The sequence below is a fragment of the Dacryopinax primogenitus genome (assembly GCF_000292625.1).
Source record: "Dacryopinax primogenitus strain DJM-731 SS1 chromosome Unknown DACRYscaffold_13, whole genome shotgun sequence".
Lineage (NCBI taxonomy): Eukaryota > Fungi > Basidiomycota > Dacrymycetes > Dacrymycetales > Dacrymycetaceae > Dacryopinax > Dacryopinax primogenitus.
Genome location: NW_024467210.1, coordinates 628,828 through 645,515, shown reverse-complemented (window position 1 = coordinate 645,515; position 16,688 = coordinate 628,828). Strand labels below are relative to the sequence as shown.

Sequence of the window (16,688 nt, the reverse complement as noted above, 5' to 3'; positions counted from 1 at the left end):
CTTTTATGGTGCACCCGCTAGAGGCGCGCAAGAAGAAACCAGGTGTAAAAACGGACCGCGTGCGTCACCGTCCGCAGCGTTGCCCGGTGAACCTGTTTCGCAGACTCGGCCTGCACCGCAATGGCACATATTCGAGCGCGTGGGCTGCTTGACTATATTTGTGCTCATGTAAATACGGTCCATATGCAGGAAAAGAAATATTTGGGCAAATGCATCATCCTGAGCGTATGATCCGGCACGAGCATAAGCAGTCTGACCTATCGTTTGCCGTCTTGGTCAGATTTGCGATTGGGCCTCGTCATCGGGTGAGATCTGTAGCTCAGTTCCACACAAAACAGAGGTGTTGCGTGCTGTCGGTGTATGATCGGTTGTCATACGAAAGAAAATTCAAGCTGAATCCGCCGCACGACATGTCTGTTGGTCAGAGCCCACGGTTTCGCTCCGCCGATTGGAGGAATGAAAGAATAGGATTGTGAGTAGAAAAGAGTAACGAGGGGTTTTGCCCCTGCAGGGATGTGAGGCGGCGGTGTGCGGACGGCGCTAAGCCGGTAGTCTATTGGTCCGCCGTGGACTTGCTCGGCGACCTTAGCCTCCGGTTACCTTGACACGTCATGTCCATTCGACTTCCACCCAACTACGCCTATTATTCACCTTGGCTGGCCTTAACACACTTTTTTTTCTTCTCAACGTTCCGCAGTACCCCAGAACCAGGTAGGGTCAACCGTTACAGCTAATTACAACGCAGACCAAGCATTATTATTTGTGCCGAGCGGAGCGCCGTGGAACCTCATGCGATGCTCTCCCGCCCGTTCTCACCGCTACGTGCGCGGGCATGTGGCCTATAGCCGCCTTCTCCTGTGGGGAGCGATGCTATTTCTAACGTCACAACGCTATCAGAACCGGACAAAGCGGGCCCTGCAACTCTAAAGGCGGCATAAACCAGCGTGCTCGTGTTTTGAGACGTTGGACGGGTTTGGCTTCTTGCTGTCCAGCGTCTTCGCAGTCTTTCTAATCCTGACCATCCGGATCACAAGACTGATGCTGTGCGGGCTACCGTGGGCATCTTCTGGAACTGGGAAAGCGACATTGGTCTTCTTCAGGGCCGAACGAAAGAAGACAAGCGATCATTGATACTGATGGGAGCCCTGCAAGAGGGGCATCACTGGCGCCCTACCCTGGGTCCCGCCTCCCACCCCCAGTCATCGCTCTCGTCCCTTCTCGCCACGGTCTTACTTCTCTCATCGCCCCCTTCTTCGAATCACGAAGGCAAACGAGGCCCACCGCTCTGGGTTCTAACTACGCCCATGGGCCAAGCACCTGCACCTGCACTCCTGCCTTGTAAGTTCCCTAGCGCCCTCCCCTTGTGCCCTCAACCCGGTCCTCGGTACTGCCGCGTTTCCGCCCTCCCCGGGTCCTCTTGAACACATAAAATGCCATCGGCCGCGCTGTGAAACAAGTCGTCCCCTTGTCTCCCGCTCCCCCCTCACTCTTCCGTCTTCGGATTTCCCCGTCGGTCTCTTCCAACACCACCACGGGCTTCTGTACTTAAGTCCCCTTCCGACCCCACTCGCCTTCTTCAGTTCCCCACACCCTTCCCACCGCAGCCCAATGAGCACTGCTACCAGTCACTGGTCAAGCTATATGGATTCCTCAAACATGTCGCCGCATAACCACTCGGAGCACAATCTCTCCTACTACGGTGGTAGCAACGAGGGTAGTCGCGCCGACCCCTCCATTCCTAGGAGGCTTAGCCAGCCCTACTCTGGGGCGAGCGGCGACAATCACTCGCCGTTCGCGTACTCGCCGACCAATTCGACGTCTTACGGTCACACGTACAACAATACCCCGCTCACCTACCCCAACCAGGGGCACAGTTCTCAACAGCAGACGTCGTTCAGCAGCAACAACTCCTACAGCAATACCTCTTACAACCTCTCCCCCGCAAGCAACAACAGTTCATCCATGGGTTCATCGATGGACTACTATTCGTACAGTAGCAGCGGGCAGGACACCTCGACACTGCAGTATTCTTCAGGAAGCATCAACCCTGCCTACCTAGGCGGGCGTTCGCAAGTAGGTCGGGGTGTGACTAGCACCCGTGACAGCCTGATCAAGAGCGAGCCGACGGAAGGCGGACTTGCTCGTGAGGCCCATAGTGGGAGTACAGGCGTGCTGTATCCCGCGCGTATTCAATACACAGACAATGCGACCGACAAGGAGACCAGTTGGCTCAAACGTCAATGTCATGTGTGTGGGGCAACAAGTCCCCCGGGTTGGAGGAAGTCAGTCCTTAAGGTCGGCAAAATTGTGCGTATCCGTCGAATTTGCCACATTCTCGGATTGGCGCTCATCCTGATTTAGGTCTGCAACGCCTGCGGACTGTACGAGAAGACTCATCACAGGCCTCGCCCTACTCGCCTCAGCGATGAGAGCCGAAATGGGGTGCATCGCCGCGTAAGCGCGACGAGTGCCACCATTGCCCCTGGGGGCGACTCTCCTTGTAAGTGTCCCTAACCTCACCATGCTTCCATTGTTCTCATTGCGGCTGCAGCTCGCGCTTCCTTCTCGGTATCGCCGAACCTTTCCCGCGCTCCCTCGGACAATCGCGTTCAGTATGCCTCGGCTTACGCGAATACCACTACTGGAAGCAACCCGAGCAGCCTGTCCGGCTCCCCTGTGCTACAACGTGCCACTGGTTCGATCTCCAGCACATCCCACCGCGGCTCCCGCTCTCCTCCGAATTGAGCGCAGACCATGGTATTGCGGCGACGACGTGTTCGGCACACGTATGTCATCCTTTCGCTTCTATTACTGTGAATTGGTTACCTTGGTCCGTTCCCGTCTCAGGCTCCTACCCCCAGCGGCGTATTTTACCCGTTTTCTTCTGACTGTGGCGCTCCCGTATTTATTCCGGACCTGCTGGAACCGCCGCGCCGCGGTTATCGGGCACCGAAAGCGAAAAGTGTTTCCTGTTCAACAAATGGCTCGGCATCAGTAGAATCTTGTCCTAATCCACGGGAATTTGACCCGGGTTTCCAGCTGCGTAATACTTCGGTCGGGCTTTACGTACGTACATATTATCGTTGGTTCGCCGTGTCTTTTCACCGTCTCTCCTGATAATATCGGACCGCACTGTATTTACTATGACTGTCGCTGCGGCGCCGGTGGTGTGACTGTATCTATTTATTTAGTGTGACAAATAACTGCGGTAATATTGGTTAGGCTCGGCGCTCCGGAAGGCGCTTATTCTTCCCAAACGGGTGGGGGGTATGGTCATGCGGGATATGGGCCACAGGGGTTTTGTAGGGCGATACCGCTGATCTTGGGTAGGGTCAGCGCATGGTGAGAAGATCCGTGGTCATTGGTGTGCCTGAGTGCTTATCGCTTCTGCTTCTTTCAAGCATCGTCCTCGCTTGTCCGAAGCACACCACCGTCTCGTCGGGTCGGCCAGCCCACCTGATCTTAGGGGGTGAATGCAGCGATGTAGTCGGGTCTGCCGCCCCATGCACATATATATCGCTCCCACGCTCCTCGATACCATCAGAGATGGAGCACCTGACGGGCTGCAATACTGACCGGCACGAACGCCCGCACTAGATCCGCGATGGAGGTGGACTGAACGTGAATCCTGCGCGGAGCCTCGTTGTCCAGGACGTAAGACTCTCGGAACCGCCCCTTTGCAGCTCCTTTGTTATGGAATTGGCGGGCTTTTGTCCCAAAATTGCATCAGGTCTGCACTGCGGCCCCGTGGTCCACATAACCCCGCATAGACTCATGGTGCCACTTCGGCGGCTTCTTCCTGACTGCTAATGGGAGACCCACTCAGTCACAGTTGAGAAGGGCCGAACTTATCGCCTGGCTGACACGGAAGTACCACTGTGCTGGGTCGGACTCCCAATATATCCCGGAACGACACACCTAGTGAAAGCTACTTCAAGCGAGGTTGGTAGCCGTTTACAGAAATGGATACAATCTTATCCGGGACATTCCGTACCGAAGCACTGAAAAAATAATGCAGTAGTGTATAAGGATAATTATACTGTACACAGATTCTCGATCAAAAAGGAAGGCGCGACGGTAGAATCACTTCACTTGGAAGTACTTTCTTCTTGGCAGCTATCATTCGATCTATTTTTGCGAGAATACGTTTCTGCTTGTTGGCAGACATCTCCACACTGCGGGACACGTCATGAGGGGTGCACATGCCAGCTGAAATTAACCCACACACAATTTCTTTACGGTATCCATCCCCAGCGGCTCGTCTGGATCTGCCCCACCCAGTTCTTCGAGCATGGCAAGTCTATCCTGGAATACTTGCCTTTAAAAGAAGCCGGGTTAGCGTTCCACCGATCTCAAAAAATATATGACCTACGCCGGCAATTTTGTTGCTCGACGCGGTATCCACGAATCGTCAGCAGGTGCAAGTGTCTTCGAACGTTTAGCCTGTGAATACTCAGAAGACCGAAAATGGCGGGAATCGCCGAGCAACTTGCCTTCCTTTCGGCTTTGAGCCGTTCAGCGTCTATTGCACTTCTCGATAGCACTTCCTCATTGAGATGCGTGTGGATCTTTCTTGAGTCTAGAAATGCATCAAGTTGATCATGCTCAAGCGACCTTTTTCTCTTTTGCTTAAGGTTAGAGATATTCTCATTAGCTGGGTGAGAAGGTTCATGAGGTAGATGGGTGGCCGAATCTAAAAAGGGTCTTTAGTCATGGTTAGGGTGGTGGTATCGCTTACCCTCTTCTAGAAGGAAGTGCAGTGCATTCTGATTCCCCTTCTACACGGAGATGAGTAATGGGAGAAAGACGAGGTTCCCACCGCCCACAGACCTCGCTGTCATCCATGTCGAGGCCCTCTAGCTCCATTTCTGTATGAACATTTTCAAGGACCCAGCAAAAGTCCTCGGTCAAGCGCTTTTCGATCGAGGATTTGACGACGAGGCCGGTCTCATGCAGGGAGCTATATAAGACAGGGATCAGGTTTGTCTCCGGAGGGACCCCAATGACCCACAAGATATTCTGGATGCCAAAAAGCTCGCCTTGCTTCACTCGGTATCCCTGCACACCGGCCCAGTATCGGCGCTGGTCGCTGCCCTCGTATGCGATACGCATCTGTGCTTGCTTGTACAGCTGGCGAGCATAAACCAACTCCTCAAGACTACCCGCCCCGAGCAATCGGTACACCGTGACATCACGGTTCTGGCCAATGCGATATGCTCGGTCCATTGCTTGCAGGTCGTGAGCCGGGTCTGAAGAAGAGGTGAGCACGGTAATGAAGCTTGAAGTATATCCTCATTCACTCCAATTAGGGTCGAATATAACCACTTTGTTGGCCGCCTTCGAAAAGCTGTTCAGAAAAAAGCATTCTGGTGAACATATGTGGCCCACCGTCAGGTTCAAGCCGACCCCTCCAGCTAAGGTTGAAATGAGAAATATGAACACATTAGGATCAGTGTTGAAGCTATCGACTTCGTCCATACCTGTTCCAACCTTCAGCATGGTTTACCTTACCCAATTACCCGATACCTACGCTTCTCAGCTGGCACCTTGCCGTCCAATCGACAGAACTCGTACGCTGCAGATGATGAGCCCCAGATCGAGCTTTCAGCACACCGACTATCTCACCAGCCTGTTCAACAAACGTCTGGAGGATGTCCAGAAGCTTCACGCTCTTGCTAAAAATCAACACTTTACTGTCACCCTCTTCCTTCCACGCCTTGAGAAACGTGCTGAGAACCTCCCATTTGCCGCACAATGTAGGTTCGTACTGCACCACTGGTGCCCTCCACAACTCTCGCTCGTCGATGAAATGTTCTGTGAGATACTCGACATAGCCACGGTTACGTATGCGCTGGTCTGGGGTGTCGTGTTCTGAAGGGTAGAGGAGCGCGACGTGGTTCGATAGTTTCACAAACAGAGACATATACTTTAGAACACCATTACTCCAAGGATCACTGGTGGTAAGAAATTTGTGATGACATTCCCCGCGACTGAAACTGCTATAAGCAATCAGGTCTATCATCAACAGGATGACATTACCTTTTCTTCGAGCCACATTCGCAGGGTTCAGCATGCTTGATGATGATGTCGACGTCGGGATGCTGCAAAAACAATTTGTACACTGCTGTTTGCCGCTCTGTCAGGCGACAAAACACAACATTGTCAGTCTTCTTTGGTAGCTGAATGTCTGGTTGAACAAATTTTCTGAGCGGGCTGAGATGGGACGGACCTGGCCTTTGATGATCTCCTTCGTTCGCCTCAGGAACATTCCCGGCAGCAAGCGCTCCACCAAGCCCCGCTTGACGGTTTCCATGCGTGACTTTTGCGACACTGTAGCATCACTGCTCTGCCCAAGTACCAGAGGTCTGGACACATAAAACTCCCATTGTGACAGGCGGCCGACACGGCCAGGGTTAGCCCAGTCGAGGAGGGTCCACAGCTCGAGATAAGAATTTTGAATGGCTGTTCCCTAGTCGACGAGAGTGAGCTGCAGGATTACCCGGAAAGATGGTGCAACAAAACGAACTGTCATCCCAAAACGCGCCCCGTGTTGAAATCGGTGCATTGCTTCGGTGAGACGACTGTGTGGGTTTTTGAGTTTGTGCGCCTCGTCTACGAAGATTACACTCCATCGGAGGTCGGCGAGCTGTTCGATGTCACCTCGGGCGCAGTCGTGGGATGTAAGCACTATCAAAACGTGAGTTGCAATGATGTACGGAAACAGAGAGAGAACGAGAATGAGTAATCGATGGTGCAAAGGAAAAACATACCGATATCCAACCTTCCAATGCGGAAGTCCCGTACAACATCCTCCCTCTCTAACCGAGTCATTTTACTGGTATACTTGGCCCATTCGAACCAGCCCCACGTATCTAGTTCTCTCGCCCAGTTGTCCACCAGCGACACGGGGGCGACTATGAGGCATGTCGGGCTGTCAGAATCGGCAGGTGGCAACTGGGAGGAAAAGAGACGACGTTGTAGCTTAAGGACGTGTTTGCGACGTTTGTCGGCGTCGCGTGCATCACCAGTGCGTCGAGTTATGGCAGCGAGGAATGAGATCACTTGGATAGTCTTGCCTGCAGAAACTGATCAGCATATATTTGCCCAATCACGCAAGGGAGACGTACCGAGGCCCATATCATCGCCTAATACGCCCCCTCTCCCTTCCTTCCAGCAATTCCAGAAGAACCGCACTCCATCTCTCTGGTAATCTCTCAAGAATCTGTTGATGCTTGCTGGTACCTGGGTGCCTGTCTCTGGGTCGAGCAAGAGGGCGCCGATGGTGGATTGGGCAGAAGTGGGAAGGAAAGCGGGACGCAGCTGGGTCGTGGGTTCAGAGTTCAGCTGGGACGACTGGGAAGAGCGAAGGACTGGTATGGGCAGGGAAAGGGCAGACGTCTCGGGTTCAGTATCACTTTCTCCTATTCTGACATGTGAGCACTGCTGGATGGCATAAACCTCAATGAGGCTCACCATCTTCAGTACCAGGTATCGTGATCCCAACAGGCTGCCGCACAGGGATCCCCTCGTCCTCATCTTCCAGCTCAGTTTCTGACTCGGTTTCCTCCTCCTCAGTCTCGCTCTCCAAAACGCTTGCTCTCATCTTCTTCGCCTCCCCTTCTTTTCCCACACCGTCTTCCAACTTGCGTTGACGGATCATTGTTTCTTTCGAGATACGGTCGGCTGTATCTTCGGGATCTTCCTCTCCACTGCGTGTTTCTGCAGCATCCGCTTCGTCGTCATCGGCTAGATCCTCTGGGGAAAGACCCAGCAGGGAAAGCAGGGATGTGCGCACAGCGACATCATCTGGAGCCTCTTGTCGTTGGGATTTGCCACCTAGAATGCATATGGCACCAGCTCAGTGAATTGTAAGCGGCGCCTTACGAGAAGGTCTCGACGGCCCTGCGGCCGGTTTCCTGTCTGCAGCATTGCGGGGCAAGCTCAAAACCTTTCGTCTCTGGCTACTATTGGCTGTCGATTGAGACTTTGTAGGTGGAAGAAGGGCGGATGGTGTGAAATCATCGTCTGATGATGAAAGTTCTAGCAAAGTGTTATTATTCCAATTAAGTTACGTACACAGTCAGAGGCTGACCTAGTGGTGCAACGGTCGAGAATACTATGCGCATATATGCATAGTTAGGTCATGTTCTATATTGGAGTTAATACTCACGTCGTCCCTTCTCCTTCTCCTTCATAGCTCCTTCATATATAGCAAAGTGGAGATGAACTACTACGATTTGGACAGGGTTTCCTCTGTCAAGTCTCTTGTCATTTCAATCTGGTAGTTGAGGTAGTTCTGTGACTGTTCCATGAGGAGGGGACCCTCACCTAGTTCCTCCGCAACTCCGAGGCCGGTCGTTCATGCACGTCATGCATCCGCCTCCGCCTTTACGTTGCTTATCCAGAAATTAAATTTATGGAATGACCGCGTGCAGATATGAGTTCTTTTAAACGCTCTTAATTTCAAAGCGCTATAAGGCGAGCTATGATTGGCGGAGAGCATGACCAGCGGCGAGTGCCATGTGAAACGACGATGAGCTCTCACACGCCACAGCCAACGTCCACACGGTCAACAGAGTCCAAGATTAGCCATCCTATCTCCCTCCTTACTCTCTGCCCGTGTGCTCCTCGACCTGGTCATCTCTTCTATCTGGTACAAGAGCAGAGTCATAGTGACAACGCTCATCCTGGCGCAGACAATCTCCTTGGCCAACGCTGCCGTGAACTGCCACATATAGACCGCAATAGCACCAATCGCCCTTTCGCTCATTTTGTCTCCTGTTCATACGCATTCAACAGCCAGCATCTAACGCAGCATGCCATTCGTCCATGTCCTCCCCACTGCTGTTGCACTCGCATCTGGTGGGCTGCTGTCAGCTATCCTTCTACTTCTATCTCGTCCTCGAATAGGTCGAATTCGCTTACAAACATCAAGTGAAGCATCCCTCAATGACCAGCTACATGACAGTGGAACAGAGTCGGAGACTGTAGTAGAGCCGTTGGAAGGGAAGGAGGACCTGTTCATGGTTGCAAAACCGGAGGATCTGTTTGACGGCACACCGGTGGATGAAGATGCGTTTTGGCAGCAGGTGCGTTCCCCTCACGTATGCTCCTTTATACGACTCTGACCTTCTTTCAGACAAGGCTGCGCAAGATCGCTCTCACGGTTACCCTCGCCCTCCTTGTTGCCTGCGAGGCTATCACTGTCGGCATACTGGCTGCTTCAACCAGCTCGCCAAACCCTATCGTTGCATCAGCACTCCGTCTTGCCCTCGCCATCTACCTGCTACTGTTCGCCGCATACAGCATCACCGACTCCGAGGTGCGCGCGCATTGGGCAGGACTTATCCACCTATCCGCGCTCACTGCGGCCGCAGTGCTGCTGCTGGGCGTGAGCGCTCTCTTGCCAGATGATGCAGTACTTGCCGAGGTCTTAGCCGCCGCTCCTGATCTCGCCTCGGCCATCCCTCCACTCCAGTACACAGTCCTCGGGTTGTACCTGATCTTCTTGTCACTGGTCTCTACCATTCCCCGTGGTCCCCCTCTCCACTTTCCCCCCTCGCACGTGTATAGCGCCAAAACGCTCGCAACCTCCGCACCCACATCAAAAGAAAATGTCTGCGGCATCGTACAGACCTCCGTCGCGGGTTTCCTCCTATTCAGCTATACCACACCTGTGGTCATGCTTGGGTACACTTCCGAGAGCCTGGAGATTCGGGATCTGCCTATCGTACCCGCTGACATGCGCGCTACAACGATCTACACCATCATGCGCCGTGCTATGCAAACAATACGTCTTCGCCGCCTACCCTTGTTTGGCTCGTGGAAGCCGACCCCAGGAAGTGGATGGGAGCTGATGTACCGCATCATGCGCGTCAATGCCACCGCGTTTACAATCCAAATCGTGCTCGCTAGCGTGAGCGCAGTGCTATACTACGCACCGGCGCTCTTCTTAAGACAATTGATTGGATATTTGGAGATGGATCCGGAGAGAGAGGACCCAAGATGGGGGTGGGTGTATGCGCTTGGACTGTTCTTAAGCAATTCGATAAACTTCTGTAAGCCTTCGCATTTGAAATCAATATTGATCATTGTATGCTCATTTGATACATCCAGTGATCACTGGCCAACTGTGGGGCATCTCCACGACCACGCTTCAGACGCGCCTTCGCGTGCAGCTCAATACGAGTCTCTTCGCCAAAACGCTTGTTCGGAAAGATGTGGCCTCGTCCTCGTCCTCTTCGCCCGTCTCTGAAGGCGCCACCCCCGCCGCGTCCGATGCAGGCAGCACGAAGGATGGAAAGGACGACAAGGACAAGAAGGAGAAGGAAAAGGATGGAGAAGAGGCCGAATTCTCCTCCAAGGCGCAGGTCGTGACCCTCATGACGGTCGATGTGGACCGCGTGTCCGAATTCTCGTGGCATTTCTTCTCGCTCATCGACGCTCCTGTGGAAATCGTTATAGGGAGCGTCTTCCTGTACAACTTGTTGGGTGTGTCGAGCTTGCTAGGCCTGCTGGTGTCTATCTGTATGTCACCTTCGTGCCATACGTCCAAAAGTAGTGTAACTGATCTTGATATTTGCAGTGTTCCTCCCTCTCTCCCATATGGCATCCAAGATAGTCGTGTATGCGCAGGATAACCTGATGAAGGCCCGTGACGAGCGTGTCGCGTTGATGAACGAGCTACTCGGTGCAATACGAATGGTCAAATTTATGGCGTGGGAGCGAGCATCCGAAAAGCGCGTGCTCGCTGTCCGGGCGAAGGAACTTCGTTTCCAGCGTCTGAATTATATCATCGAGACCGCATTCACATTCATCTGGCTCGCCTCTCCCGTCCTTGTAACCCTCGTATCCTTTTGGCACTTCTCTGTCATTCGTGGTCAAGTCCTCACACCCAGCATCGCTTTCACCAGCGTCAGTGTGTTCAATGAACTCCGTTTCGCCCTGTCGGCTTTGCCGGAGACCTTCATCAACATGATGCAATCCCTTGTCTCTGTACGGCGTATCGAGAAGTATCTCAGCAGTGCGGAGATCCAACCACCAATGTCCCTACATAAGGATGGCAACATCGTGCTGAACAGCGCTACGATCACCTGGCCACAAGATCGGAACATGGGCACGTCAGCGACGCCCAGTATCGCACCTACACCGAGGGGCAAATTCTCTCTCCTTGATCTGACGTTGAGTTTCCCCGCGGGCGAACTGAGCTTGATTTGCGGCAAGCTGGGCAGTGGAAAAACCCTTCTTCTTCTCGGGATGCTCGGTGAAGCGGACCTTTTGGCCGGGCAGATCGTTTGCCCTCGCACGCCGGCGAATACTCTTGCACAAGCTTCTGAGCTCGGTAGCATTCCGGACGAGGAATGGATTGTCCAGGGCGTCGTCGCGTACGTCCCGCAATCCGCCTGGTTGCAGAACGCGAGCATTAGAGACAACATTCTCTTCAACTTGCCGTACAATGAAGCACGTTATCAGAAGACATTACATGTATGCGCCCTTGAGGCGGATCTAGAGATATTAGAGGATGGCGATATGGCGGAGATCGGTGAGAGGGGAGTCAATTTGTCTGGGGGGCAAAAGGCGAGAAGTACGTATTGGAAACACACTCCATTTTGAGCAGTACTGATATCCCCACAGTTTCGCTTGCTAGGGCCGTTTACTCTAGGGCGGCAATGTTATTGCTGGATGACGTGCTGAGGTGCGTGTCGCTTGAAACACTCTCTAGTAGACATCTGATTTGTATGCAGTGCTGTCGATGCCCACACCGCCCACCACCTGTTCAAAGAATGCCTTAAAGGAGAACTCATGCGTGGCCGCACGATCATCCTTGTTTCGCATCATGTTCAGCTTTGCCTCCCTGGGGCCTCTTACGTTGTATCGCTTGAAAACGGTCGTCTTCTCTTCAGTGGCTCTCCGGATGACTTCCGGTCTTCTGACATAATGGAGGGTTTGGAGAAGGCGAATGTGGAGGAGGCCAAGAAGCAGGAAGTCGCTTTGAAGGAGGAGACAATTGAGGAAGTTGCCGACGAGGTGGCGAAAGAAGAAAAAGAGAACGAGCCCGGGCCGCTATTGGACTCGACTACATCTACTGCTGTGCCAAACTCTCCATCCAGCGAGAATAAGAAGGTTGCGAAGAAAGGACCGCGTAAAGTCGTAGAAGAAGAACGTCGTGCTGTTGGCCGCATCGGAAAGAAGATCTGGCTGTTGTACGTTCATGCTTGCGGCAATTGGCTCTATTGGACCCTCTTCGTTATCGCTCTGCTTGTCAGCTCCGCCATGCCGGTGGTGGAGAATGCTTGGCTCCGGTATTGGTCGGCGAACGGCATGAATCAGGATGCAACTCATTCTCCAATATTTTATGTTGGTATCTACGGTATAGTATGTGTATTTCGTTCACGATGTTCTGAGTGACATTAACGGTGCTATAGTTGAGTCTTGCTGCTCTCATCATAATGAGCGCACGGCTCCTTGTGGTCTGTAAGTATATTTATTATCCTACATGAATGTTTGGGCTGACCAATTTCCAATTAGATGAGGGGTCTATTCACGCGTCCACTGTCCTTTACAAGCGTCTTTTGGAAGCAGTGCTGTTTGCCAAGATCCGGTTCCATGATACCGTCAGCCGGGGCCGTCTTCTCAACCGATTCGGCAAGGATTTTGAAGGTTTGGACTCGTCTCTAGCAGACAACTTCGGGCGAACACTTTTCTATGGACTGAATGTAGTGACCACATTCATCACGGTCTCTTACGTTGGCGGCGTTGGCTTCATGGTGGCAGCATGCTTCCTCGGCTTCCTGTATTATCAAGTTGCAAAGTTATACGGCCAAACAGCTCGTGATATGCGTCGTCTTGGTATGTCATATTGTGTACGAATCGTCCTCATGGGCCTTATTTCTGCGTTTAGATTCGGTCACTAAGTCGCCATTATATACCATCTATGGCGATGCCATCTCCGGTGTGGGGGTGCTGCGTGCTTTTGGTGCCTCCACTAAGATCCTGCGTGAGATGCTTCAACTGGTTGATACCAATACGAATCCCTACTACTGGATGTGGTCCGTCAACCGGTGGCTCTCTGCTCGATTTAATTTGCTTTCAGCTGCTGTCGTTGGTGTCACAGCTCTGGTCATACTCCTCAATCGCAACATTGACGCCTCATTCGCTGGTTTCGCGCTAGCTTTTGCGTCTAATGTGATGAATGATCTGTTGTTCATGGTTCGCCGCTTCGTAGGGTTGGAACAGAGCATGGTTGCGCTCGAGCGGGTGAACGAGTTCTCTGAGGTGGATCAAGAACCTGCCGAGTTCGTCGAGTCCCGTCCCCCAGCATCATGGCCCGCCGAGGGCAACATCGACGTCGATAACCTGGTCGTTCGCTACGCTCCTGACCTTCCGAACGTGTTGCATGGTCTGACTTTCTCTGTGGGAGCCAAGCAGAAGATTGGCGTGTTGGGCAGGACTGGATGTGGCAAGAGTACTCTAGCGCTTTCTTTCTTCCGCTTCGTCGAGCCATATGAAGGCAAGATCGTGATCGATGGCATCGACATCACTAAGATCGGCCTTACGGATCTGCGATCCAGGATCACCATCATCCCGCAGGACCCTACTATCTTCTCTGGCACTCTCAGGTCAACCCTCGACGTATTTGATGAGTATGAGGATCAAGAAATCTTCGAGGCGTTGAGACGTGTGCATCTCCTCCCTCCGGTTGACGATGAGCCTTCAACGTCACGAGCAGGCAGTGAGAACGGAGAAAGTGAAGTGAATGTCAATGTCTTCAAGAACTTGGAGTCCAATGTTGCAGAGGGAGGTGAGAATTTCTCAGCTGGTGAGAAACAGCTCATTTGGTAAGGCATTTTACTACTGAATTGCGAATGGGAATTGATCAGTTTGTACAGTATGGCTCGTGCAATTTTGCGGCGTAGCAAGGTACTTCTGATGGATGAAGCTACAGCGAGTGTAGACTATCAGACGTACGCTTTTGATTCCATTACCTACCATTGAGATTCGCTGATAATATATACAGCGATGAATTGATTGGCAAGACTATCAGAGATGAGTTTGCTGATAGCACCATCCTAACGATTGCCCATCGTCTAAGAACTGTTATTGACTATGACAAGGTCTTGGTGCTGGACCAGGGACGTATTGCGGAGTTCGACGAGCCCGTGAACTTGCTTGCGAACCCATCGTCGATGTTCTATGCATTGTGCAAGAGCACGGGAAAGACCGAGTTTGATGTGTTGAAAAAGATGGCCGAGGATGCTGCTGTCGCGCGGAGTGTGGAGGCTTAGAACCTCATTTTGTCTATTTTTTCATGTCCATAGTCCCCGTGGTTGGGAGGCCTTCTTGGAGCCATCCACTTGGATTATCACGCAGTACTGTAGCTCGATCTCTCTAGCAATAGAAGGTTGTGTTGGTTGTTAGAAATTCAGTCGTGTCCCACAAGTGTCGGGTGTACGTAAATGCCGACGCCCTTTCCTTCCACCTGGCCCTCACAGCACTTGGGCAAATTTCACCACCGTAATACATCATAGCATTCTCAGAAACGAATATCCTGTTGCTTGTAAATACACAAATATTCCCGCGCCATGCTCTCTTCCCTGAACACCTCCACCCTTTTGGCGGCCTCCGTTTACTGAACACAGTGGGTGCTCGGGCTACGTCTAGGGCAAGGGTTAGGTCCCGAGAATCATTGCGTACCATGGTGTGAACTCGCACCGAATATATCTGAAGCACCACAGGCATCCACCTCGTCTAGCTCTTGTTCTCGCGCAAGCTCATGGACTGGAAGCTCATGCCGGTCTGCTCGAGCTCGGTGATGAATGTTGTGACCTCATCCGGACCACAGAGTAATTTGTGCAAGATGCTTGCAACCTGTCCATGCTTCAGTCAACGCATCGGCCATGGGCCCACAAAGCCAACGCACCTCCGGATCACGATCGAGTCCTTGGACGCGGATGGTAGAGATGAGGTCCGCTAAGAATGGATTGACCGCGCGACGCAAGGGTTCCTCCACGACCGGCGTCCCCCCGTCGTTCCCAATCGGGGCTTCCTGCTCCGTCGTCGAATAACCAATCGCATAGTCTGGCGCTACAGGCAATACCGTGTCCGTGCTCATCGCAAGACTTGACATGATGAGGTTCGCGGAGTGTTTGGGCACAAGTCCTAGAGCTAGAGCCAGGAATGGGCGGGTTGATCTTGCTATCCCGCTGTTTACCGAGACAGACTCGCCTCATCACGTGGGCGCACGCGACACTTGAGATGTGAGATAACGTTCCTCCGGTGCTTTGAGTGTTTGTGTATAAGCCACTTCAGACTGAGTGGTGGAGGCGAGGTGCTGGATTGGAGCTGGAGTCGCGCCGTCGACGTTCGGAGCCAGCGTGGTGGTGGGGACGGCCTGCGCCTCTGCGCTAAGTCAGGTGTTTGCTTCGCCACTCATTCCTACCGCGCAGAGACCAAATCGACGAGCCTTCAACTGCTCATGACCATTCACACGTCGACATACCAACAAGTAACATGCTTAGAATATTCTGGCGGAATAACTGCCAATATACACTGTGTAACAATGGCTTCTACATAATGGACGATGTCGTCTAGCAACATTCAAGACGGATGCCGATCCGGCCGTTTATTGCTCAAGCCACGCAGACGACTGTCCAATCGTGCTGAACACGACACCGAATATATTAATGTAGGTGGCAAGATCGTCGTTTGTGCAACATCCAAGGCTGGAATGGATAAAAGCAGGAGTCGGCGAAGATCACTAGAAAAGAGTGCTAACAGGGTGAGTTCCTCACCAGGATGCCATGTATAACACAACACTGACTGCAATGTAGAATGCCTTACAGCGGCGGTTTCTAATGGCTCATTCTACATTTCGGCAGAAACCAGTTCACTGTTCTGCTCGGCTCCACGTTTGAAAGGAGCCTTGCGCGGGCATTGCAGACATTCAACTTGGAACATCAGTGTCCGAAGTGGTGAGTGAGGTACACGTACATTTGCTTTTCATCGTATTTACCGAAGATGCACCAGTTCTACTCCGTATGATGTGCCAGCAGCTCGCATGCATCGCGTACTATCGTCAGCTCGTGTGTCGCTTCAATCAACCATAATCAACGATGCATATTCCTTCCGGGCTCCCCGATCCTTCTCGATGACGAGATAGGAAGATAGAATATATCAGCATGCTGCCCAGCGTTCTGCTGCGAAACTTTCGTTGGCGGGCGCACGCCAGTGTAGCAAGTTGTGAACGAGCGTGGACACACTCTTGTACCACTGGTGCGAAGTCAGCCAGCGGGCAGAAATAGGAATTATGATCAGATTTGGTGAAATATGCCCTGGTGTAGATCTGAACCACGGTAAAGGTGTGCTGCTTTTCTCGTACCTTGTCTAGCCGTTAACAGCTGAAAAACGTTCAATAGACTACGGCATGTCCCGCGGGACAATAATATTCATCCAAACTACATGTGTTAGCTAAAAATATTTAGCGGTGAATCACGAACTCTAGCGGAGACGCCGACACGTTCGCCATTACGCTCTCGCGTACCGTATCCATATATATGCCACAGGATCACGGGTTCTATACGGCGAATGCTTGCTCTTATCGCCTCAAACTTTTCCAGGGCATTAATGAGAGGAATCATTCAGAGGGCGTTATGCATATCAGAGGTGTCCGCTGAAATGTCACAACAACA

The 16,688-nt window shown here is 52.4% G+C and overlaps 4 protein-coding genes across 4 annotated transcripts; 2 read left to right on the top strand and 2 right to left on the bottom strand.

The window, feature by feature from the left end:
* Positions 1-1,471: 1,471 nt before the first annotated feature.
* Positions 1,472-3,204, top strand: DACRYDRAFT_117353 (uncharacterized protein). The gene is made up of 3 exons (XM_040770366.1): positions 1,472-2,307; positions 2,362-2,500; positions 2,552-3,204. Exons 1-3 carry the CDS (start codon positions 1,609-1,611, stop codon positions 2,743-2,745), a joined length of 1,032 nt encoding a protein of 343 aa, XP_040627243.1. The 5' UTR covers positions 1,472-1,608; the 3' UTR covers positions 2,746-3,204.
* A 718-nt stretch (positions 3,205-3,922) lies between these two features.
* On the bottom strand, positions 3,923-8,258 carry DACRYDRAFT_23259 (uncharacterized protein). The gene is made up of 20 exons (XM_040773179.1): positions 8,171-8,258; positions 8,093-8,116; positions 7,885-8,040; positions 7,474-7,836; positions 7,128-7,421; positions 6,771-7,076; positions 6,527-6,687; positions 6,230-6,469; positions 6,040-6,179; positions 5,626-5,990; positions 5,531-5,575; positions 5,389-5,480; positions 5,301-5,337; positions 5,012-5,249; positions 4,831-4,960; positions 4,739-4,778; positions 4,494-4,693; positions 4,373-4,443; positions 4,229-4,318; positions 3,923-4,175 (listed from the first exon to the last, which is right to left on the bottom strand). The coding sequence occupies exons 1-20, from the start codon at positions 8,193-8,195 to the stop codon at positions 4,058-4,060; spliced, it is 3,135 nt and encodes a 1,044-aa protein (XP_040627242.1). The 5' UTR covers positions 8,196-8,258; the 3' UTR covers positions 3,923-4,057.
* Positions 8,259-8,759: 501 nt separating this feature from the next.
* Positions 8,760-14,359, top strand: DACRYDRAFT_23258 (multidrug resistance-associated ABC transporter). Its single transcript, XM_040773178.1, has 11 exons — positions 8,760-9,089; positions 9,140-10,058; positions 10,117-10,527; positions 10,586-11,584; positions 11,635-11,695; positions 11,745-12,375; positions 12,426-12,474; positions 12,529-12,849; positions 12,902-13,838; positions 13,890-13,964; positions 14,018-14,359. Exons 1-11 carry the CDS (start codon positions 8,817-8,819, stop codon positions 14,283-14,285), a joined length of 4,944 nt encoding a protein of 1,647 aa, XP_040627241.1. The 5' UTR covers positions 8,760-8,816; the 3' UTR covers positions 14,286-14,359.
* A 155-nt stretch (positions 14,360-14,514) lies between these two features.
* Positions 14,515-15,366, bottom strand: DACRYDRAFT_23257 (uncharacterized protein). Its single transcript, XM_040773177.1, has 3 exons — positions 14,921-15,366; positions 14,713-14,868; positions 14,515-14,657 (listed from the first exon to the last, which is right to left on the bottom strand). Exons 1-2 carry the CDS (start codon positions 15,125-15,127, stop codon positions 14,749-14,751), a joined length of 327 nt encoding a protein of 108 aa, XP_040627240.1. The 5' UTR covers positions 15,128-15,366; the 3' UTR covers positions 14,515-14,657; positions 14,713-14,748.
* Between the last annotated feature and the right edge of the window lie 1,322 nt (positions 15,367-16,688).

What these genes read in the sequence shown, in the direction of transcription:
- DACRYDRAFT_23259 (XM_040773179.1), bottom strand. Translation starts at nt 8,195, where the DNA reads ATGAAGGAGAAGGAGAAGGGACGAC. An exon ending in TTTGGCATCCAGAATATCTT is followed by an intron (nt 4,961 to 5,011) that starts GTGGGTCATTGG and finishes TGTCTTATATAG; the next exon opens with CTCCCTGCATGAGACCGGCC. An exon ending in ATGGATACCGTAAAGAAATT is followed by an intron (nt 4,176 to 4,228) that starts GTGTGTGGGTTA and finishes CGTGTCCCGCAG; the next exon opens with TGTGGAGATGTCTGCCAACA.
- DACRYDRAFT_117353 (XM_040770366.1), top strand. Translation starts at nt 1,609, where the DNA reads ATGAGCACTGCTACCAGTCACTGGTCAAGCTATATGGATTCCTCAAAC. An exon ending in TCCTTAAGGTCGGCAAAATT is followed by an intron (nt 2,308 to 2,361) that starts GTGCGTATCCGT and finishes ATCCTGATTTAG; the next exon opens with GTCTGCAACGCCTGCGGACT. An exon ending in CCCTGGGGGCGACTCTCCTT is followed by an intron (nt 2,501 to 2,551) that starts GTAAGTGTCCCT and finishes TTGCGGCTGCAG; the next exon opens with CTCGCGCTTCCTTCTCGGTA.
- DACRYDRAFT_23258 (XM_040773178.1), top strand. Translation starts at nt 8,817, where the DNA reads ATGCCATTCGTCCATGTCCTCCCCACTGCTGTTGCACTCGCATCTGGT. An exon ending in TCGTGATATGCGTCGTCTTG is followed by an intron (nt 12,850 to 12,901) that starts GTATGTCATATT and finishes TTCTGCGTTTAG; the next exon opens with ATTCGGTCACTAAGTCGCCA. An exon ending in GGTGAGAAACAGCTCATTTG is followed by an intron (nt 13,839 to 13,889) that starts GTAAGGCATTTT and finishes CAGTTTGTACAG; the next exon opens with TATGGCTCGTGCAATTTTGC.
- DACRYDRAFT_23257 (XM_040773177.1), bottom strand. Translation starts at nt 15,127, where the DNA reads ATGTCAAGTCTTGCGATGAGCACGGACACGGTATTGCCTGTAGCGCCA. An exon ending in GACTCGATCGTGATCCGGAG is followed by an intron (nt 14,869 to 14,920) that starts GTGCGTTGGCTT and finishes AAGCATGGACAG; the next exon opens with GTTGCAAGCATCTTGCACAA.